General features: G+C 39.3%; 1 protein-coding gene across 1 annotated transcript; it reads left to right on the top strand.

The window, feature by feature from the left end:
• The first annotated feature begins 52 nt into the window (after window positions 1-52).
• On the top strand, window positions 53-19941 carry LOC310723608 (uncharacterized protein). Its single transcript, XM_083536886.1, has 9 exons — window positions 53-295; window positions 8855-8907; window positions 9404-9424; window positions 9539-9808; window positions 14850-15146; window positions 15959-16258; window positions 17138-17316; window positions 18718-18819; window positions 18922-19941. The coding sequence occupies exons 1-9, from the start codon at window positions 270-272 to the stop codon at window positions 19813-19815; spliced, it is 2142 nt and encodes a 713-aa protein (XP_083393012.1). The 5' UTR covers window positions 53-269; the 3' UTR covers window positions 19816-19941.
• The last annotated feature ends 634 nt before the right edge of the window (window positions 19942-20575 follow it).

The following is a 20575-nucleotide window of genomic DNA, read 5'->3' as shown; positions in this document are numbered from 1 at the left end:
ACGCGCGCGCCGAACGTCTCGACAACGAGAGCGCGCACTCTCTCTCTCTCTTTCTCTCTCTCTTTCTCTCTCTCTCTCCTTCTCTCTCTCTCCTTCTCTCTAGCTCCTCAAGTGGCTTCTTTCGTCGCGGAGGCGGAGAAAAAGAGAGGAAGAAGCAGCAGCGCCAGGAGCAGAAGCGAGAATAAAACGATTAGCGCAGGGAGGAGAGAAAAAAAAAGATTGAGCGCGCGCCTTGGACCGTCAGACTCACCGGCACGCGCTATTCATTAATGCGGATCTACTCACTGCAGTCAAGGTAAGAAAAGCACGCGCTAAAGAGAGAGAGAGAGAGTGTGTGGAAAGGATGGATGCGGGGTGTGAGGGGTTAAATTTTGCAGGGTTTTCCCCTTTTTGCACTGTGAGAGAATTTTCAAGGGCGAGTTTGGGAAATGAGTTTGAGTTATTAATTTTGTGAATTTTATTTTTTCCATTGAGAGAGAAAGAGAGGGATGAAGAGGGAATGTGCAAATTAGGTGGTGCGGAGAGCCGCTTTAAAAAGCAGAGAGAGATGGAGAAGGTGGGATGGAGCTAGTGAGAGAAATAGAGAGAGGGATGGGGAGAAGAGAGGGCGCGCGCGCGAGCATCTTGAGGAACGCAGCGTCAGCACCATTTAATAACGCGACATTGTGCTAATGAACAGACGAGCGAAATAACAGTGCGGTGCAGATGTTTAAAATAGTATACAGATGTGGATGTTGCTGTGTGTGTGTGTGTGTGTGTGTGTGTGTGTGTGTGTGTGTATAATAAGATTTGTTCTTTCGGATCGGTGCCAGTTATTTGATATTCACCCCGTAGGCGAGCTCTCATTCGTTATTCTCTCACTGACCCACTGAAATGCAGAAATGTGTAGGAATGGCAAATATGTCTAGCACGAGGAAGGGGAGAAAAAAGAGCAAGAAACACCTCCCCTGCGCATTTGCGGGGGGGAAATAAAGCCTGAGAAAGACCCGAGATCCGTTTCATATCATCACCGGTCACTGATATCGAATCCTGCAAGATCGAGATTTTTTTTTAATGCCTCGATTAATCAGTGCACCCATAGGCTCCACCCATAGACACCGCCCACACGCATCATTTGCATATGCTGATATATCAGTATTGGTATAAGGAGATATATCAGGCTGCTCCTACGTGGTGTGGTATGACGTCAGAGAGTGGCTTAAAAAGCTCTGCAGGCCTGCTGTGACAGCTGTGATGTTGGAGACAAACTGCAGATAAATGAAAGTGGACTTCTTATTAATTATATATATATGTATGTATGTATATGTATATATGTGTGTGTGTGTGTGTGTGTGTGTGTGTGTGTGTATGTATGTATATATATATATATATATATATATATATATATATATATATATATATATATATATATATATATATATAAAATGTGTGTATATTTTATATATAATGCTTTGGAAATGCTTATAGAGCACTGCATGCATCCTTCTGGGTGGACTATGTCGCCATGCATCTAGCCTATTATGGGATGCTTGAATGTTACGTAAGGTGAAGTCTTATGGGGAAGACAGGCGGAAGCAATGGGGTGGGGGGGGGGGGGGGGTGTGACCGTTCAAAAAGCAAATAGAATCAGATACCAACAATCAGATCAGTGTGTGTTTGCGATGTAGAGATCAAGAAAAGTGCGCGTGCATGTTGTGTTTCTTGTGAGTACACGAGTACACTCGAAGTGGGATTTGATGTCTGAAAGGTTAAAACAGAATCATATCACGGTATCGCATGCCTTCCAGACTTGGCCGCGTGCCATTTGGTTTGGCTCACTTTTATTTTTCTCTGTATGGAAAACTACTTGAATCACATTAGGCATGAAGCATGGGTCTGGCTTTCTGTGTGTGCAGCCTGGCATAGAGTGGGAAAAAAAACCCAGACAAAATGGAAACGAGAGAGATTCACGTTGCAGCTGATGCTGCTACCCCGGGCAGTACTTGATCAGACTGTGGTCAGGTGCAATCTCTTAACTTATTATGGGGGAAAAATATCAGTATTACCTATGTTAAGCAAAAAAATATTCCATGAAGGTTTATAGGCATGCAGAGATGCATGGGACATCATAGTAAGGCAGAGAGAATGAGAAGGAAGAGAATTAAATACCATATAAAATTTTAGATATTGTTGGCGAAAATTCAATACATTTCTATTTCACCGACGTTTAGATGATCTTATGTTAATGCAAGTAGCACCTACATGAGCCTCATACAACTATATAATTCATTATCTTTTTATTGAGTTTCATTGACTTACACTATTAATAAAAAATAAAATATACTATAATTTTTTTCCTACATTTTTGCTTTTGAACTCGACCTTCTGATAATTTTTTTCACACGTTTTTTGCATTTATAAATATGAATTTTATTACAATATCAATGGTTAACGTTCATATATGCAAGTTTAAAAATATATTAAAATACAAAATGGTCATTTTGGCCCTAATACTGCCATTTGAGGTCCATATGGCTGGCTTACTCTTCACCCTCTGGTAATGGCACCCCCCCCTGAGTGTGAGCATATTGTGCAAAAAGTGAGTATTGTGCAAAAAAAAAAAAAAAAAAGGTAGGATAAATAGGACCTGTTTAAGGTTGCATTATACCTAATGCATACTTTTCAAGAGGAAACATACTTAGCAAATAGATTTAGATTAAAGCAGAATACATTTGTTATAGGATCTTAACTGCATTCAGTAGAAGCTTAGATACATTTTTTTCCTTCCCAGGATTTTAATACCCACTTGAAATGTTAGCCTACCTTCAAAACCGTGCCAGAATGAAATTGTTCAATAAACGCTATTGTTACACCTCAGTAGTGTGAGATGTGATATGCTTTAATTTCTTTTTCCATTATTCTATATAACTGCCATAGCAGCAGAGTAAGAGATATATCATGATAATAAAGAAGTATATGGTCATTTTTATTGGCATGAAGATATCCATTAGATATGGTTTACATGGGTTGGAGTGGAAGATCTTCTGCTATAGAGCTCTGAGCTCAACCCTACTGAACACCATTGGGATGAGTTACAATGCTGGCTGCACTCCAGATCTCCATCACCTCACCTACACCAATACATGACTTTACTAACACCCATGTAGCTGAATGAGCACAAATCTCCACAACCGCCCTCCAAAATCTAGTGGAACGTCTTCCCAGGAGAGTGGAGGTTGTAACAACAGCAAATGAAGACAAAAAAATGGAATGGGATGTTCATAAAGTATGTTCGGCTCATATGCTCCACAAACATTTGTCCATACAGTGTATATTTGAATAAGTATTGAGATGGACGTTCCTTAATGCAGACCATTTCTAGCTCTTTTATATCCGTGCGTATGGCCTTTTCTTTTCTATTCCCGTTTCAGTTGAGTTCAAATCCAAAAACTTGAATGTGTTTGTGTTTTAAAACCAGTTCTGTGCCGCTTTAGGTGTATTTCCAAGTTCATTATTGCAGCCAAGCTGTAACCTTCTTACCACGGCAACCTGGTGCTGAATTAAAATATCTTGGTACTTAGGGGACTTTATAACATTCTTCCTAAACCCCCCTCTGAACAATATTAGGTGTTTTATACCTTTTTATACAGTTCTCAGTTTGTGAGTACTATGTTCTAAGCCTGTACAATGCACACAAAGATTCTATATTGCCATTATATTGGTTTATACAGTATATAAAAAACACATTAATGGCAATTGGAAGACATATGACTGCACAGCATTATGTAACAGTTTCAGTGTCGCATGTTCTGTGGACAGAACAGCGATTCTGTGCCCTAATAAAGGACTTTGTCAGGAGGTTGACGGTGTGTAAGAATGATGTGCAAGGAAAGCGTAATCTAATCTCTTGAGGAGGCACCTGGACGATGTAAGCGATGATATATTGTATATTAATCCTTGAAGCTAAGGGCAGCGCAGAACGGATCTGCAGGAACATAACCATGTGCTTCCATGCAACTCGCACCATTTCTCATAAAACCTTTCAATGTCTGCTTTACTGGATATGCTTTAGGTATGTCGGTCTATTAACCTATTAAGCTGAAATGCAATAAAAGCGAGTCAGAGGCAGGCAATACTTCATGTAGCCAAATGGTTTTGCGTGTAATACTTCAGCTGTCAAACGTTGTGCACGTCATGTTTTTGCAATTAAATTTGTGCTCCCCCCCCCCTCCAACACCCTTTTCTTTGTATTGTTTATGTACCAACCTACCCCCATACCCTCTTTCTAGCTTAGTGGTGAAGACATGGTGTAATAATAACAATGAAGGTTATCATCTTAAAATCCCTGAAGAGGCACTGGTGGACCCTTGTGCAAAATTTTGAAGCCTCAGCAACTTAGGTTTCTTTTTAAAGCATTGCTGCACAAAGATTACTGTAAAAACGAGAAAAGTGAACATCACATTGGACACTCTTCATAAATATGACGTCCCTAAAGGGTTTGCTTGTAAGATGTGCAGTTTCTTTGCTTGGATTATATTCCATTTGACCATATTTCCTGTTTTGACTCTATCCATTACAGCATTACTACACCAGGATCCTACTCTGTTCTCAGACGATCATCTCAAGTCTTTTTGATCGGTAAATGAATTCCCAAACCAATCTCCTGACTCCAGAATGTTGTTTGCCTCACATCCACATGCTTGACATTTACAGGAGACACTCGTCTATTCACAGTTGTCTCATGCCGAGTCTGACACCTGTAGCTGCCTATGTAGGCGGAAAAATCATGCTCCAGTTGAATAAGCCGAATTTTCGGATTGCTATGTAATAAAACAAACCGACTTTTTTCCTCAAATAACAAATCCTTAGTGTCTCATCTCCGCCACACAAATATGTAAAAAATTTGAGTTTTGAAATGCGAATAAATAATCAGCATTTCCAATCATCAAATACAATTGTGTATATAATAATATGTCCTTTATAGGGCATTATTCACAAAGCCAAATCCAAAACCTTATTTTTATGTTTAATTAGTGGTGTTTGAAAAGCACTGGGATTCTGGGAATTCCTTGACATTCCTGACCCATAGGAAATAAATGGGGGGGTCCGACCCGCTGTTCGACTGCCGTGCGCCCGACACACCAGTACGACATATCCACTCGTCCAGGGTGGGCAGCAGATCACGCCCATACACCAAATTCATCGATAACCCCGGGAACCATGGTTAAGGGGCAATTAATCACCCAATAAAAAATGAATGGGGCAGAAAACTTGTGTGTCACAGCTTGAAAAAAAACTTCGAGAGTCCGACATGCACATATGGCATATCCACTCGTCCGGGGTGCACCCCGACACGCCAGTACAACATATCCACTCATCCCTATATGTGCCTATATGCCCTGTTCCCATTTATACTCCCGGTAACAATAAGGCAATTAAAGGGCAATGAATCACCCTATAGAAAATGAACAGGAAATAAAACTCGTGTGCCACAGCTCAGCCCTCGAGCGTTCGACATGCACTTATGGCATATCCACTTATACGGGGGGGGCGGAGTGGGTCGCAGCAATATGCCCCTCGAACCCCGGACCTACTCATAATTCTGGGAATTTCGCGACCATCGAAAATGAATGGGGAATCCAACACTATACTGTTCAGCCCACATTTGCCCCACAAGTCCCGACGACATATTTACTCGACAATGGTGGGCAGCAATTAATCACCCCTATTGAAATTAATGGGGAAACACCTAGGATTCATATACATTGACACACATGGAGTGAATGAGCTGGGTCAAAGCCCACAGACCCCAGGCATGCCATTCATCAAAGCAAACAGCCCGTTGGGGGAATTGCATAATGGGACATGCTCTTATCTCACAATTAATGGGGGAAAGGGCGGTAGGGGCAACAAAGAGGGCGGGGACACAAAAATACACCAATGTTGACATGTGATAAATCAACAGACTCAGCCTAGCATAGGGAGTTGCACTGTGGCTAATATAGTGACAAACCCCGGGTCATGTGACTCGGAAAACAAGGGCAATAACAGCATGTAAGGTATCGAAAATGCTCATCTCCCGAAGTACGATTTCGTCTCGCAGTCAACACTTTTGCACCGTCAACTGCAAAGTTTTTGTGTAGGAAATGTCACATTCTAGTTTGCAATTGGTAAGTACACAATAAAAAGCTTGAACAATATTCAGAAGAGTATTTTTTTGCTGCAGATCTTTATGAATCATATGTTAATCCTGTCAGATGTCCACTCATTCTACAGACTGGGGCCAAGCCTATAGAATTCAGGGCACAATTGCACACACACATACAGACATATCCAGTTATACACTACAGACAATTTGGAAACACCACTCACTATACAGCAAATCTCTTTAGACAAACGAAACAAACCAGAGTAACTGGAGGAGATGTAACTTCAAGATGTTTTAAAAGCAGCATGAGAACTGAATGTGGGCGCTTTAAAGAAACTGTGGAAAATTGTGGAAATTTGTTGTGTAGTATTAAACATAAAACAACACTGTTATTGTTTAACATTGTTATAAAATCAATAATGCGAAAGAATAAATACCTTTTATTTGTGCTTTTGTGTTTGAGTTCTGCACATGTATGACCTTAATATACTTTTTTATAAATAATTTTTATTTATAAAATAATAATAATACTGTTTAATATAATATTCTATGCAATTTAAATGTATTGAATACAAACAATAAAAATGATTGGGTGTAGCTCAACACTCAAATTTGCTCATTTATGACTATGCATTTTAAATTCAGGACAGTACACAACTATAAAAACATTTTCTAAAGCTTTTTTTGTACTATTGCAATTTTTATGACATTAAAAAATATGCAACTATGCAACTTAATAAATTAATCAAATAAATGTATGCATACATTCAAAAAAGAGTTTTTATTGATTCTGCTAGCTATAGAGTAAATAAATGATGGGATTTAAATTCATTCAGTTGTTTCATTTGAATATCATTTACAAATGTGCAGAGATGTAGATGTATACCCCAATTCCAGGGTAGGGACTCTGTAAATGTAAATAAAAACAAAATGCAATGATTTACAAATCTCATAAATCGATATTTTATTCACAGGACATGGAAAACATTTACCATTTTACAGAAAAAATAAGTTCTTTTTTTAAAAGTCTGGAAAAGGGTTAGGGGTTAGGATTAGGTTAAGCCTTGCATATTTGAGTAAGACAATGCTAACTGCATACTTCTAGGGTTAGGGTTATCTATTACAATAGCATGACTTTATAGTAGAAGAGTCTGGGTGCTCAACAGGCCTGCCTGCAGTCTAGACCTTTCACTATTTGAAAACATTTTATGCGTCATGAAATGAAAAATACAACAAAGGACACCCAGAACTGTTGAGCAGCTAAAATCATATATTAGACACATGTGAAACCAAAACTTCACCCAAAACTTAAGCAATTGGTCTAGAGTTACACAGTGGTAAACATGGCCCTGTTCCAAATCTTTTGAGCCATCAAAATCAAAACCTTATTTTATCTATCTATCTATCTATCTATCTATCTATCTATCTATCTATCTATCTATCTATCTATCTATCTATCTATCTATCTATCTATCTATTTATTTATTTTTTATTGTGACTAGAAATCATTGCATTCAGTTTTCATTTGTATTTTGCACAGTGTTCCAAATTTTTTGGGGAATTGGGTTTGAATTTACATCCCTAATGTGCAAACCAAAAGGCCATTGTGGTAAGAAAGAACTCTTTGAGACGACACAAGGATGAAACCAAAAAGTAACCAAAATCCTTGTCTGGGTGAAAACAGATAGCAGGAATATAAAACATTTACTCTTCCAAAAGGAGTATATTATGCAAACAAACAGTAGTATAGTAATAATATATTTAGGAAGTACAATCGTTGGACTATCCGGAGCAGCAGAGGGTGAGTCGGGGAGAAGAAATGTGTGTATAGTGAGGGAGAGAGAGATTATTGGGTATGCTCTTCAGTCAGTGTCCTATTGTTAAAGAGTTCTGTCTGAGGTGTTTATTTTTTATAAGAGGTGTTTTTTTCTTTTCACTAAAAGGAGGGGGGCTTGGGCGCCGTTTCCACAGCTTTCCTTGTATATCTAGAGCTCTGAGGTGTGAATCCCATCTCTGCCTTTGTGTATGTGTGTGTGCATGTTCTCCTTGTGCTTCGAGGTTTCCTCCAGTCCAAAGAAAGGTGCCGTTGGCTGACTAGCATTTCCAAATTGCTAGTTCTATGAGTTCTATAGGCTTGACCCAGTCTGTGTGGGTTAAGTGTTATCGAAAATGAATGGATGGATGGATAGATGACTTATTGGGGATAAATAGAAAAAAGCGCTATAAAAATAAACTTGTAGTTTTAGTCATTTTAGTAATAAACACACGTTTTAGTCAAGAAAGGGTAAAGCAGGCACAGTCATTGCTGATATCAAATAACATTCAGCTGAAATGGATAAATGACTGTGAGCAAATGCATTATTCTTCTTTAATCTCTGTGTCCTACACAAATGGACAAATCAATGGACAGCCTGAAATCAGCAATTAATGCAGCAAGACCCCGGATGCCCATGATTTCGAACATGCAGTATTGAGTATTTTTAATGAGCTAAATCAGCATCACTGCCCTAAGCAACCATTACTGCTCTCAGTAATTACACGAATGGAACAAATTAGCTGTCTGATCTGATTCACACAAAAAAAAAAAAGAGAGAAAGAGAACAAACCTACAACAGTGTACATTTCCTTAAAATGCGCTACTGAATCCCTGGTGTAATAGCTGGGTACTAATATGACTGTGCTGGTTTTATGATTATGATTAAGTTACACTTCTGTCCCTATGCTCAGATCCAACATGGAGAGCCTGAGAGTCTTGTGTTTCAGCATGCTGCTGTGTGTGGGTAAGAAATGCAGTTTTTTTTTTTATTTTAAGTTGTTCCTGATAATTATTACACAATTAGCCATATTTCTGTAGCTATATATATTGCTACGTGCACTAGCTTTTGAAAGACGCTTAGACAATTGAGTTTTTATTATTGATGAAGAATATATTTTTAATGAATGCTTACAGTTACAGTTTTTCTTTGAAATATTTGTTTGAATGCTTATTTATTTATCAGAATGTCATATTAATAGCAGTTTGTTTTACTTTTAATACAATTGAACTGATGAAAAAATGAAGTTTGTATTAAAAAAAAAAAAACTAAAAAGCTGCTTGAGAAGACGTGCAAAGACTTTTCATAAATCCTGTGAATAATGAAATTATTGATTTATGACCAATGTGATATTTTATAGTGATATCATAATGATTTAATAGTACAAATGATTTGAATGGTCAATAGAATTAAATGTTTGACTTGTGTAAATATTAACTTGCTCATTTGCGTCACTTTTTAGCTTTCACTGAAACTTTGAATGGTAAGATTTCTGCCTGTGCAAATATACATAAACACATATATCATTTATTTTTTTATTCTAAGTGAAACCACTTACAGTAATAGTTCACTCTTGATGTGCTTTGGTCTTTCTCAGTGCACGATGAGGAGGTGTTCTTGAACGAGGATTTTCACATCTTGTTGCCTCCGGGCCCTGCTAACTTGATCTTCAAGCCCAAGATTGGTCCAGCAGGTGACGGACTAGAGATGATGAAGGACGGGGTGGTGGTAAGCCCGCGGGTCAAACTGAACCAGGCTTTGAGTCACCTGATTCTGGAGAATGTTGGAGAAAGCGATGAGGGACTATACGTTATCAGTTCCGAGCAAAAGCCTGAGGACACCAAACAGATCAATCTCATCGTCAGAGGTGATACTCAGCTCTGCTTAATCGAGTTCATTTCCTAGCTAACAAATTCTATTTTGATTGATGTTTAAAAATAATTAGCAGTGTAGACTTCGTAAATTGCTGGGAACTAAAAAAAAACTTTATACACTGTGTGTTTTGTTTTTTTTCAAAAGATTTTTCTGAAGTTTTTTTAATGGAATAATTTCCAATTGATTATCACAGACTTTAAACTTTTTGTTTTAAAAAAGAAAGCGATCGCATCAGCATATATTCAAAGAGTATATACTTAATAAACAATGAACATGGATTACATGGATTACTTAATTATCTGGATTTTAATGCTGATGCTGATTTGCAATAATTCAAGATTGTTTGGTTCTTTAAATCTCAACCTGGAGTTATTATAGCAACAAATCTGTAAGATTAATTTAAGAACTGGTTTATTTGATGTGAACAGGATTAGATCCAGGAATTATAAGGTGATATTGGAGGACTATTGCAGCCATGTCCTTTCCATTTTTTGCAAAAACCTTTAGTGCAGTGCAGTACAATGTATTTTATAGATTTTCTTTTTTTTTTGTTAAGGAATCATTTACCTGATTTATTTGTTGGAGCCTTATATCAAAGGTTCAGCTCAGATGAGAATCAGAATCAGAGTACTTTATTGATCCAATAGTAATGCAAAAATATAAATATAATATCTATTGTTGAAAGTGCTATAAAAATACAGTTGAATTGAATTAAATATTGCACATTCACTTGTTCCTAAGTTCTGTTTAGTCCTGTGGTGCTTTTGACAAAAAAAGAAAAAAGAATCGCATGGGGAACACACCTTCTGCCAGTTTTCTCAAATTTTTTGTTTTTCCTGTCATTTTCAGTAGGTTTTTGAATATTCTTTACTTTCAATCAATTATGAAGCTCTGCGGTGGTAAAGACAATTGGTGGTAAAGGACATTGTTCCACTGACCAGCCAATTGCAGCTTTGCCAATGATGGTTTCTAGTATGGATACATATATCTCAATTATCTCAAACAACTCAATCAACTCAACTCAAAACTCAATCCTGCTATACTAATCATGCCTGCAAATGTGTTCAAAGTCCCTAACTAGACAGAACATAATTACTACAATTAGATGATTTTGGATGTTTTGTTTAATCTCGTCAGATATAGTTAGTGATGTACAAAGAATGGGCCAATCTTTGTCTGGGTCTTAACAACAAATTATTGGTCAGGAAATTAACAAAAATGTAACAAATAGATAACATAGTAGAGTTTGGGATAGCTTAAAGGTTTAAGACTTGTGGGTAAACAACTTCCATACTTCTGTCTTCAGGAGTGCATTTCTTTCATTCTTGCACATTTTCGGATCAATGAGTTGTTCTTAAGACCACTAAAAGCTTGGAATTTTGCTTTTTGGGGCAATTTGGGAATAAAAAGCAATAGAAAATAGGGTACTGTGCAAAAGCACCTACATTCTTTAATATAACTTTTTCTTGGATGTTTCTTTACTTTTCAGTTGTGAATTACTGAGAGTGAAAAAAAGTATTTATTTAAGATTTTCAAAAAGAAAATTAAATGTGGAAAAAATGTGTAAGTAGTCTGCAGAACAACTGTGGGAGATTCTGTAAGTCGCTTGGAAAAGCCTCCATCCAATATGCATGTAAAAACATAAATTCTACTTTTTCTTCTTCCTCTTCTTCTTCTTCTTCTTCTTCTTCTTTCGGCTGCCCCCATTAGGGGTCAACAGAGCAGATCATCCATCTCCATACCCCCCTGTCCTCTACATCTGCCTCTTTCACACCAACTACCTGCATGTCTTCCCTCACCACACCCATAAACCTCCTCCCTGGCCTTCCTCTTTTCCTCCTTCCTGGTGGCTCCATCCGCAGATTTCTTGTACCAATATAACTCATGTCCCTCCTCTGCACATGTCCAAACCTTCTCAATCTCGCCTCTCTTACCTTGTCTCCAAAACGTCCTACATGCGCTGTCCCTCTAATAAACTAATTTCAATCCTCCTCACTCCCAACGAAAACCTCAACATCTTTAGCTCTGCTACCTCCAGCTCCACCTCCTGTCTTTTACTCAATGCCACTGTCTCTAATCCATACAACATCACAGGTCTCACCACAGTCCTATAAACTTTCCCTTTCATTCTTGCAGATACTCTTCTATCACAAATTACCCCGTCACTGTTTTCCACCCACTCCACCCTACTTGCACTCTTTTCTTCACTTCTCTAACACACTCTCCATTACTCAATTACTACACTGTTGACCCCAGGTACCTGAACTCCTCCACCTTCTCCACCTCTTCTCCCTGCAACCACACCACTCCACTGCCCTCCCTCTCATTTACGAACTTGTACTCTGTCTTACTCCTACTGACTTTCATTCCGCATACCTCCACCTCTCCAGGCTCTTCTCAACCTGCTTACTACTCTCACCACAAATCACAATATCATCTGCAAACATCATAGTACAGGGAGACTCTTGTCTAACCTCGTCCATCAACCTGTCCATTACCACTGCAAACAGGAAAGGGCTCAGGGCCGATCCTTGATGCAGTGCAACATTTACCCTGAACCAGTCTGTCTTTCCTACTGCACACTTCACTGCTGTCAAACTGTTCTCATACATGTCCTGCACCACCCTCACATACTTCTCTGACACACCTGACTTCCTCATACAATACCACAACTCCTCTCTCAGCACCCTGTCGTACGCTTTCTCTAAATCCATAAATACACAATGCAATTCCTTCTGTCCTTCTCTATACTGCTCCATCAACATCCTCAAAGCAAATAATGCATCTGTGGTGCTCTTTCTCAGCATGAAACCATACTGTTGCTCACAGATGGTTACCTTTTCTCTCAGCCTGGCTTCCACTACTCTTTCCCATAACTTCATGGTGTGACTGATCAACTTAATTCCCCTGTAGTTACTGCAGGTCTGCACATCTCCCCTATGCTTAAAGATCGGTACCAGCACACTCCTTCTCCATTCCTCAGGCATCCTCTCACCTTCCAGAATCTTGTTAAACAATCTGGTTAAAAACTCCACTGCCATCTCTCCTAATCATCTCCACGCTTCTACAGGTATGTCATCTGGTCCAACCGGCTTTCCACTCTTCATTCTCTTATTCGCCAGTCTTACTTCCTCCTTACTAATCCTATCCACATCTTGCTTCACTAACTCCACATCATCCAACCTTCTCTCTTTCTGATTTTCTTCATTCATCAGCTGCTCAAAATACTCCCTCCACCTTCTCAACACATTTCCATCTCTATTCTTTATTGCTCTAACTTGCAGTACATCCTTCCCAGCTCAGTCCCTCTGTCTGGCCAATCAGTACAAATCCTTTTCTCCTTCCTTAGTGTTCAACCTCTCATACAAAAAAAACAAAACAAAACAAAACAAAACAAAACAAAAAAAACAAAACAACACAAATTCTACTCATGTATCTTAACAAATCAAAGGGTTTCACATATACTAGCCAAATACTGGCTGTGTTTATTGCATTACTTTCTATTACTGAATAGTCTTTAAAAAAAAATTGTGGACAGAGTGTTTAATTTTAGTATTGTTTTTGAACTTTTGATATACAGCATTTTTTCACACATGCCTTGGTTAGGGGTTAGGGTCAGTAGTTAGTGTTAGGGGTAGGTTTAAGTGTAATGTTAGGGTTAGTGTTCTAGGTTAGGATTAGCGGTAGGGTAGGAGTAGGGTTTAGGGTTACTAGTTTAATGTTGGTGTAGGGGATGGGCTTAGAAATTAGGTTTAGGGGTAAGAGGGTTAAGGGTGGTTAATGATTAGGGTTAGTTTTGGGGCTTAAGGGTTGGAGTTAGGCTAAGGGCTTAAGTGTTAGGAGTTATTAATAGAGTTATGTCTTGGGTTAGAGTTAGAGGTTAGATTTAGGAGTCAGGTTCAAAAATAGAGGTCAGAGGTTAGATATAGGAGTCAGGGTTAGAGATATGTGTTAGAGTTAGAGGTTTAGAGTTAGGAGTTAGAGGTTAGAGTTAGGGTTTGAGTTACGGGGTTATGACTTAAAGTTAGGGGTTGAGTTAGGGGTTGGGGTTAGGTTTAGGGGTTAGGGTTAGAGTTATGGGTAGAGTTAGGGGTTAGAGGTTAGGGAGTTGTGTTAGGGGTAGAGTTAAGGTTTAGAGTTTGTGTTAGGAGTTAGGGGTTAAATTTAGGGGTAAGAGTTAGTGGTTATGAGTTAGGGTTAGAGTTAGTGGTTATGAGTTAGGGTTAGAGTTAGTGGTTATGAGTTAGGGTTAGGGGTTGAGTAAGGTTAGGGTTAGATTACGGGGTTAGGTTTAGGGGTTGAGTTAGGTTAGGTTAGGAGTTAGAATTAGAGTTAGGGGTTGGGGTTAAGGTTTGAGTTAGGGATTCAGATAGGGTTTAGAATTAGGGTTTGAGTTAGAGGTTAGAGTTAGGTTAGAAGTTAGGGTTTGAGTTGGGGGTTAAAGTTAGGTTTTGAGTTAGGGGTTATAAGTTAGGAGTTAGGGTTTGAGTTGGGGTTAGAGTTAGGGGTTGAGTTAGGTTAGGAATTAGAGGTTAGGGCTAGTGGTAAGAGTTAGGGTTTGAGTTGTGGTTAGAGGTTTAGTTATGTTACAAGTTAGGGTTAGAGTTAGGGTTTGAGTTAAGGTTAGAGTTAGGAGTTAAGGGTTGCAGTTAGTGTTAGGTGTTAGGGTTAAATGTTAGGGGTTAGAGTTAGTGTTAGGAGTTGGGGTTAGGATTATCTGTTTTATCCAAATACAAAGGGAAAGTGTAAGATAAACGTATTGTCTAACCTCTGTTAACTGTATGCTGCTACACAATTGTTCTTGTGTACAGTGTTTTGTAGCTACAAAGAAACAAATGCAGCATGAGCCCTGAATAGTTTGAATTATTACAGGGTGCATGTAGTTAACAACATGGGGGTGTAATGATGCAGAAGTTAATTGCAGCTCTGCCAAAAACCACCCATGGTGCTTTCCTTTTTTCTTTTTTCTTTGCCTCTGCATCTCATCGACTTAATCCCCCTCTTTGGAAAAAAACCTTTTTGTCTCTCTTCAGATTGCACGATGGAGATGAACGTGATGTACGGAGCCGATTTCCAGATTTCGCTGATTGGTGTCGCTACTCCTATAAGTGTGGGCTTTCGTCCCAGGGCTGTGGAGGCCAATCAGACATCTGATCCAGCAAAACAGATCCTGACAGCTGATGAAACTTTCCTTGAGGGCTACGAGGGCCGCCTCAGAAGCACTGAGCAGCGTTTTGTCCTGAGAGGTGTGACTGTGGCTGATGAAGGCAGCTACACCATCACTGAAGCAAATGACAAAGTAAACAAGAAGATCTGCCTTAATGTGAAAGGTGAGAAGAAGAAAGTTGTAATCCAGTGCCTTGTATTGTGTTTTCATATATTATAGTTTGTCTTAAATGATCAGGTAAAAAAAAAAGATTATTTAACATGAAAAAAAGAAAACCTATAACATATCATTAATATGAGCCCAACATGTACACAGGGCAGTTGTCTGAAAATGGTGACTAGGTTTTGGTTTGAAATAGTTGCCAAGATTCCTGCAAATGTGGTCAATTCTGCTTGGCTTTTTTTAGAAACACTTAATGGGTATAATAAAGGCTCAGGATGCTTGGCTGACTTCATCTTTGGATGTTTAGTACCCACTATCATGGGCATAATGATCTTATAACATTAATAGTGTCTTAGTATAGTTTGAAGTGCTATTACTGTGTTTTTGGGGGGAAAATAAGAGACAGGACCCTGTGGAGGAAAAAATCGATGCAAGAATCGATTCTGGGTTTTATTACACAGTCAGATCAGAAGGTTAGACATATGAAAAAAATGTCAGATGATGTGGCCTATAGTAGGCAGACAAGAAGTAAAATGGGTGTATGCACGAAAAAAGAGAGAGAAGGACAAAAGCACCAATGAACAATGGGGTGAACTGATAAATTGTTTAAAATGACTCCTATCCTGACTGCATCTGTCTAATAAAATATTCATGCTCTCCCTTGCTTTCTTTCACTGACTTCATTTCTACTCTTTTACGCTTTTGCCTTTTGCATTTTTTTCTTCTATGGCATCTCCTATGAGGTCATTGTAACGAGTGAAGAATGATAATGTAACGTTGAGCATTTTTTTTCGTTCATCTCTTCCATTGCAGAGCATCAGAAGTTTCTCAGAGTGTCATACGGGGGCACATTTAAGATGAATCTCCACTTAAACAGTTCCTCTGCCCGTCTGATCTACTCACCTGACTCCAGCGGATCAAACAACAACAACCAATTGGTGATTATGGAGAAGGGCGAGCTGAATCTGCCTCCAGAACGTGACCTGGAGGGACGATTCTCTGTGGAGGACACGGTGTGCATCCTGGAGAATGTGAAGACCAGTGATGCAGGACTGTATCAGGTTACTGATCTACAGGGCTTCACCGTGTCCAAAGTCTATTTGGGAGTGGAACGTAAGGAAACAAGAGCACTTTATCTTACTTTAAATATATGATGTGTTATTTTATATAAACTGTAACACCACGCCATGCTTATATGTGCTTGCTAAATTATTTCAGACTTTGTTACCTCTTTGCTCTTATAATAATATCTGCTCTTCAGGAAAGACATTGCATTAGATATTATAGCCTGGCTGTGGGGATCTGCTCATTTATCCTAAAGGGGTTGAAATTATGGCCACTCACATTTTTCCACTCCAGGCTTGACACAAGTTTCCATTTCTTATGGACCTTGTTTATGCATGTGGGTTAAGCCTTTTAGTTATTTTCTATACAATTGTGAGGTTTTAACTTTCTAGCAACAGTTTGGGGAAGAATCACATTTGAGTTTGACGACCAGGTGTCCGTATACTTTTGAATTGTAAGTGTGTTCAAATATTGTCATACCTGTGAATACCTTTATCCTAACAATGAAACATTGGAACAGGTCAATAGATCAGGAAAAAAAAAAACAGCAATTATGAAATATAACTTACATGGGGCATTGAGTATCACAATCCACTATTTGAAGACGACTGAGCACACACTTATATCGGCCATTTTACAAGGTGCAAACAAGGTACAGTAAGAATCAGAAGGTTGGAGATTTTCAAATAAATAGAGGGATGCACCACAACGTTCTCATTTGAGTATAACTGAACATTATCTTGAAGCACATTTTTAAGCCAATGCAGTTTTTATACAAATATTTATTTTACATTTTTTGTATAAGGAAATTCTTGTATAATTAACACACATGCACATGTTTTGGTGAGTGTGGTTTTGAGTAGAACACTCACCCCCCTCTCTTTCTTCTTCTCTCGCTCTCTCTATCTATCTCTCTTGGTGTCTCAGCGTACAGGCTGCCAAATGTCTTTGTGGCAGTGATTTCTCTGGTGGCTTTGCTGGTGGTGCTGCTGCTAGTGTGTTTGGTGTCGTGTTTGGTGAAGGTGCGCAGAAGGGCAATGAAAGCCCGAGCCATCGAAAAGATCGCAAAAAATGCTGGCAAAGAGGAAGGGGGTGCCTTTAGACAGGTAACAAAACTACTGAAGGACACCAAACATTAAGTCTATCAAACACTAAACATTCATATGCAGCTATTAACTGAAAACCTCTCACAGCTCCAAGACTCGTAATAGACTATAGTCTATTAGCCTTTCTGACAAGAACATTAATAACTCCACAAAGTCAGTAAAGCGGCCCATCAATGCCTGAAGCTCAGTGGGATAGGAAGCAGTGGATTTAGCATTTCAGCACTAGGCCTTTAGTGTAGTCAGCAGCACTGGAAAAAAATGTGTAATTTACAGTTGAATAGATCACACTGAAGACAGGTCCCCTGGTGGTCTAGTGGTTAAGATGCAGCGCTCCCACCGCTGCGACCCGGGTTCGATTCCCGGTCAGGGAACCATCCCCAGCCACTCTTAGTGCCGGTCCCAAGCCCGGATAAATTGGGGAGGGTTGCGTTAGGAAGGGCATCCAGCGTAAAACATGTGCCAATTCAAACGTGCGGAGGATCCGCTGTGGCGACCCCTAACGGGAGAAGCCGAAAAGACCGTTAGATCACACTGAAGACAAACCCAATGAACTCCCTAAGGCACAGATACAACAGAAAATCATTACATTACAGAGTTTAGACAATAATAAGTAGAAAATATGTTTTCCGTCGTAGCGATATGAAAGAAAGTAAAAAAAAAAAAAAGAAGCATGACTCATCATTATTGATTCACTATTTGGTCAATACTTTTCCCTGCCCAGTATGCGTCATCACCAACGATTCCCAACAGCTTCCTAATTCTGCTTTATCACATGACAGTTGTTAGCCAGGAAGGCTTCAGTCTAGAAACAATGCTACATTGCTAAGTCACAGGCCAGCTGAACACTTTTACATACATGATACAGTTATGCTCTCTTGGAATTACCTTGCTGCAACTCCTGGAAAACTCAATTAGCCACTCGGGAGCCAAACAATTATTTTGGCAAACCCTCAGAACAAATCAAACTGATTTTCCTCTGCCAACACTTCGATATATATAATGATCTATACCATTTTGCTTCTAATTGACAGAGATGATGGTTAATACTTGATATCACTGACCTACTTTTTGAATGTCAAGGCTCATATTTCATTGTAGGTGTATTGATTATGTGGTTGTTGTGTGAAGTCCATATTGATTTTCCTCTAATGAAAACAAGTTGCTTGAACCCATGTTTTTTTAAAGTTTTTTTTAATCACTTCCTACATTCCAACTATTTTCACCCCATGTTATTAAACCCCAAGTTGAAATCCCAGCCACACCAACAACCACACCTGCGCCCCTGAGCAAGGCCCATAAGCCCATAACTTCTCAGTTGTAAATGTAAATGCAGATGTTATTGTATTTATGCCAACACAAATGATTTACCTGTGATGATTGAAGCTCCCTGTCTGCTTGCAGGTAGTGAAGGAAGCATGCTCCCGCCAAACTGACGAGGCTCCGGCTCTCTCACAAAAAGAAGATATTACAGAGAAATCCCAGAGTACTGAAATCAGCATTAAGGTTTGTATCATAAAGACTAAACCAAGACATATTTTAGGATATTTACAATATTTTTAATGTGTCTTCCATTTCCCACCATATATATATCTGTATAATGTTCAGGGTCTGGAAGTGTCTGCAAAAGATACAAGTATCCTTGAAAAAAACCTAGAGACCAGCGACTCAGGAGTAGGTTTTACTACTGCTGGTCTCCCACTGGACAGTGATACTGAGGCACTAACAGTACCCATTCAAGAATCTGATTTCCTGACATCCTCTGTTGCCTCTGATACCAAACCAACTGCCAAGCAAGACTCCAAACTTACTGTGTCTTCACCTCCCAAACCTGCAACAACCCCTGAGGTGAAGACGCCATCTGAGACACAAGTTTCCGCAACTCTGAAACCTGAACCATCTCCAGAACCCAAACTCTCAGTAACACCAACAAAAGAAACAAAAACCATCTCACCCACTCCTGAGTCAAAACCGAGCTTGAGCCCATCTCTAGAACCTAAGCCTGCAGTGATACAGCTTAGTCCTACAGCTAAAACCACCCCAGCACCAGAAGTCAAACCACCTCCAAGTCCTGAACCCCCAAAAGCAATGACACCAACACCTGACCCGAAACTAGCTGTCACTCCGACTAAAATGGCAGTGTCTCCAGCTTCTGATCTTACACCAACCAAACCTGATGCCACACCATCTGCAGTGAGTCCAACACCAGGTGCTGCTGCAACTCCTGACACCAAGCCTACCCTCTCTCTGACTCCAGAACCCAAACCAGCTCTCTCACCAACTCCTAATGAAAAACCAACCACCAACGGTACCCTTGAGTCCACCCCAGGTATAGGATCTTCTGAGTCAAATGCACTCCCTGCAAAAACCCCAGAGACCGAGAAAAGCTCCGCAAAAGTACCTGAGGTCATCTCACCCGAGGGTACAGCTCCAGAGGCTGAGCAAGCCTCTGCCAGTGATGGTGCTGCTTCCTCAGGAGTGGAGAAAACTTCTACCACCTGAGGTCCAAACCACTGCCTGATTACTGCACCCTCCACATGTCTTTTAATACCGATGACAATCGAGATCTAACAGCAAACAAAAAAAACTCAACAATGTATCACGGAGGGCAATTTTACTCTATAAAAACTTCACTATAACTAACATCCACTGTAGATTTACCTAAATAATTCCTATCTAATCACTTTGTAACACATCCATAAACACTAAAGACATACCACTACAGGTATTCCATTGACTGTTTATCTGACGCAGGCTGAGAAAGACTGCCTCTTCCATGCAAACAAGATGTACAGATGCAACGTTCTTATGATTCCTAAATACAATTACACTGCATGCAAAAAAAAAACAACAACAAAAAAATCAAGAGAATGAACTAACTTCAATTAATCTTTGATGTATTTAGAAACTGTGGTAGTGAACTGGGTGACGGCGATCATATACCCCAAACAACTCTCTTTTTCTTGTTCATTCCCCAGAGACATTGGCTCAATGTGTTTTTTTTCAAGTTTCGGAGAATACATCGACGCTGTTAGAAATATCAACATAAGAAGAAATCTTAAAATAGCATTGAAGAGTATTAAAATGTATACTGATCTAAAAATGTTTACTGAGCTAAAAAAAATTCTTGGACTAGAGACTATTACCAAGCCCAACCACAATACCTGGACCTTTCTGATGGAAAGATTTTTGGAGTATTTCTAAGGAAAACTATTCCAGGCCATATTACAAATCCTATAAAACCATTTAACCGGACCCTTTC

The sequence above is a fragment of the Silurus aristotelis genome (genome assembly GCF_946808225.1).
Source record: "Silurus aristotelis genome assembly, chromosome: 1".
In the NCBI taxonomy this organism is placed as follows: Eukaryota; Metazoa; Chordata; class Actinopteri; order Siluriformes; family Siluridae; genus Silurus; species Silurus aristotelis.
The sequence above is the reverse complement of the archived record's forward strand: the minus strand, read 5'-3'. Positions and strand labels throughout refer to the sequence as shown.

Bases quoted from the DNA above. Each gene is read 5' to 3' on its own strand.
- LOC310723608 (XM_083536886.1), top strand. From the start codon at position 270: ATGCGGATCTACTCACTGCAGTCAAG. The intron at 296-8,854 runs GTAAGAAAAGCA...CCCTATGCTCAG, and splicing joins ATCTACTCACTGCAGTCAAG to ATCCAACATGGAGAGCCTGA. The intron at 15,147-15,958 runs GTGAGAAGAAGA...CTTCCATTGCAG, and splicing joins GATCTGCCTTAATGTGAAAG to AGCATCAGAAGTTTCTCAGA.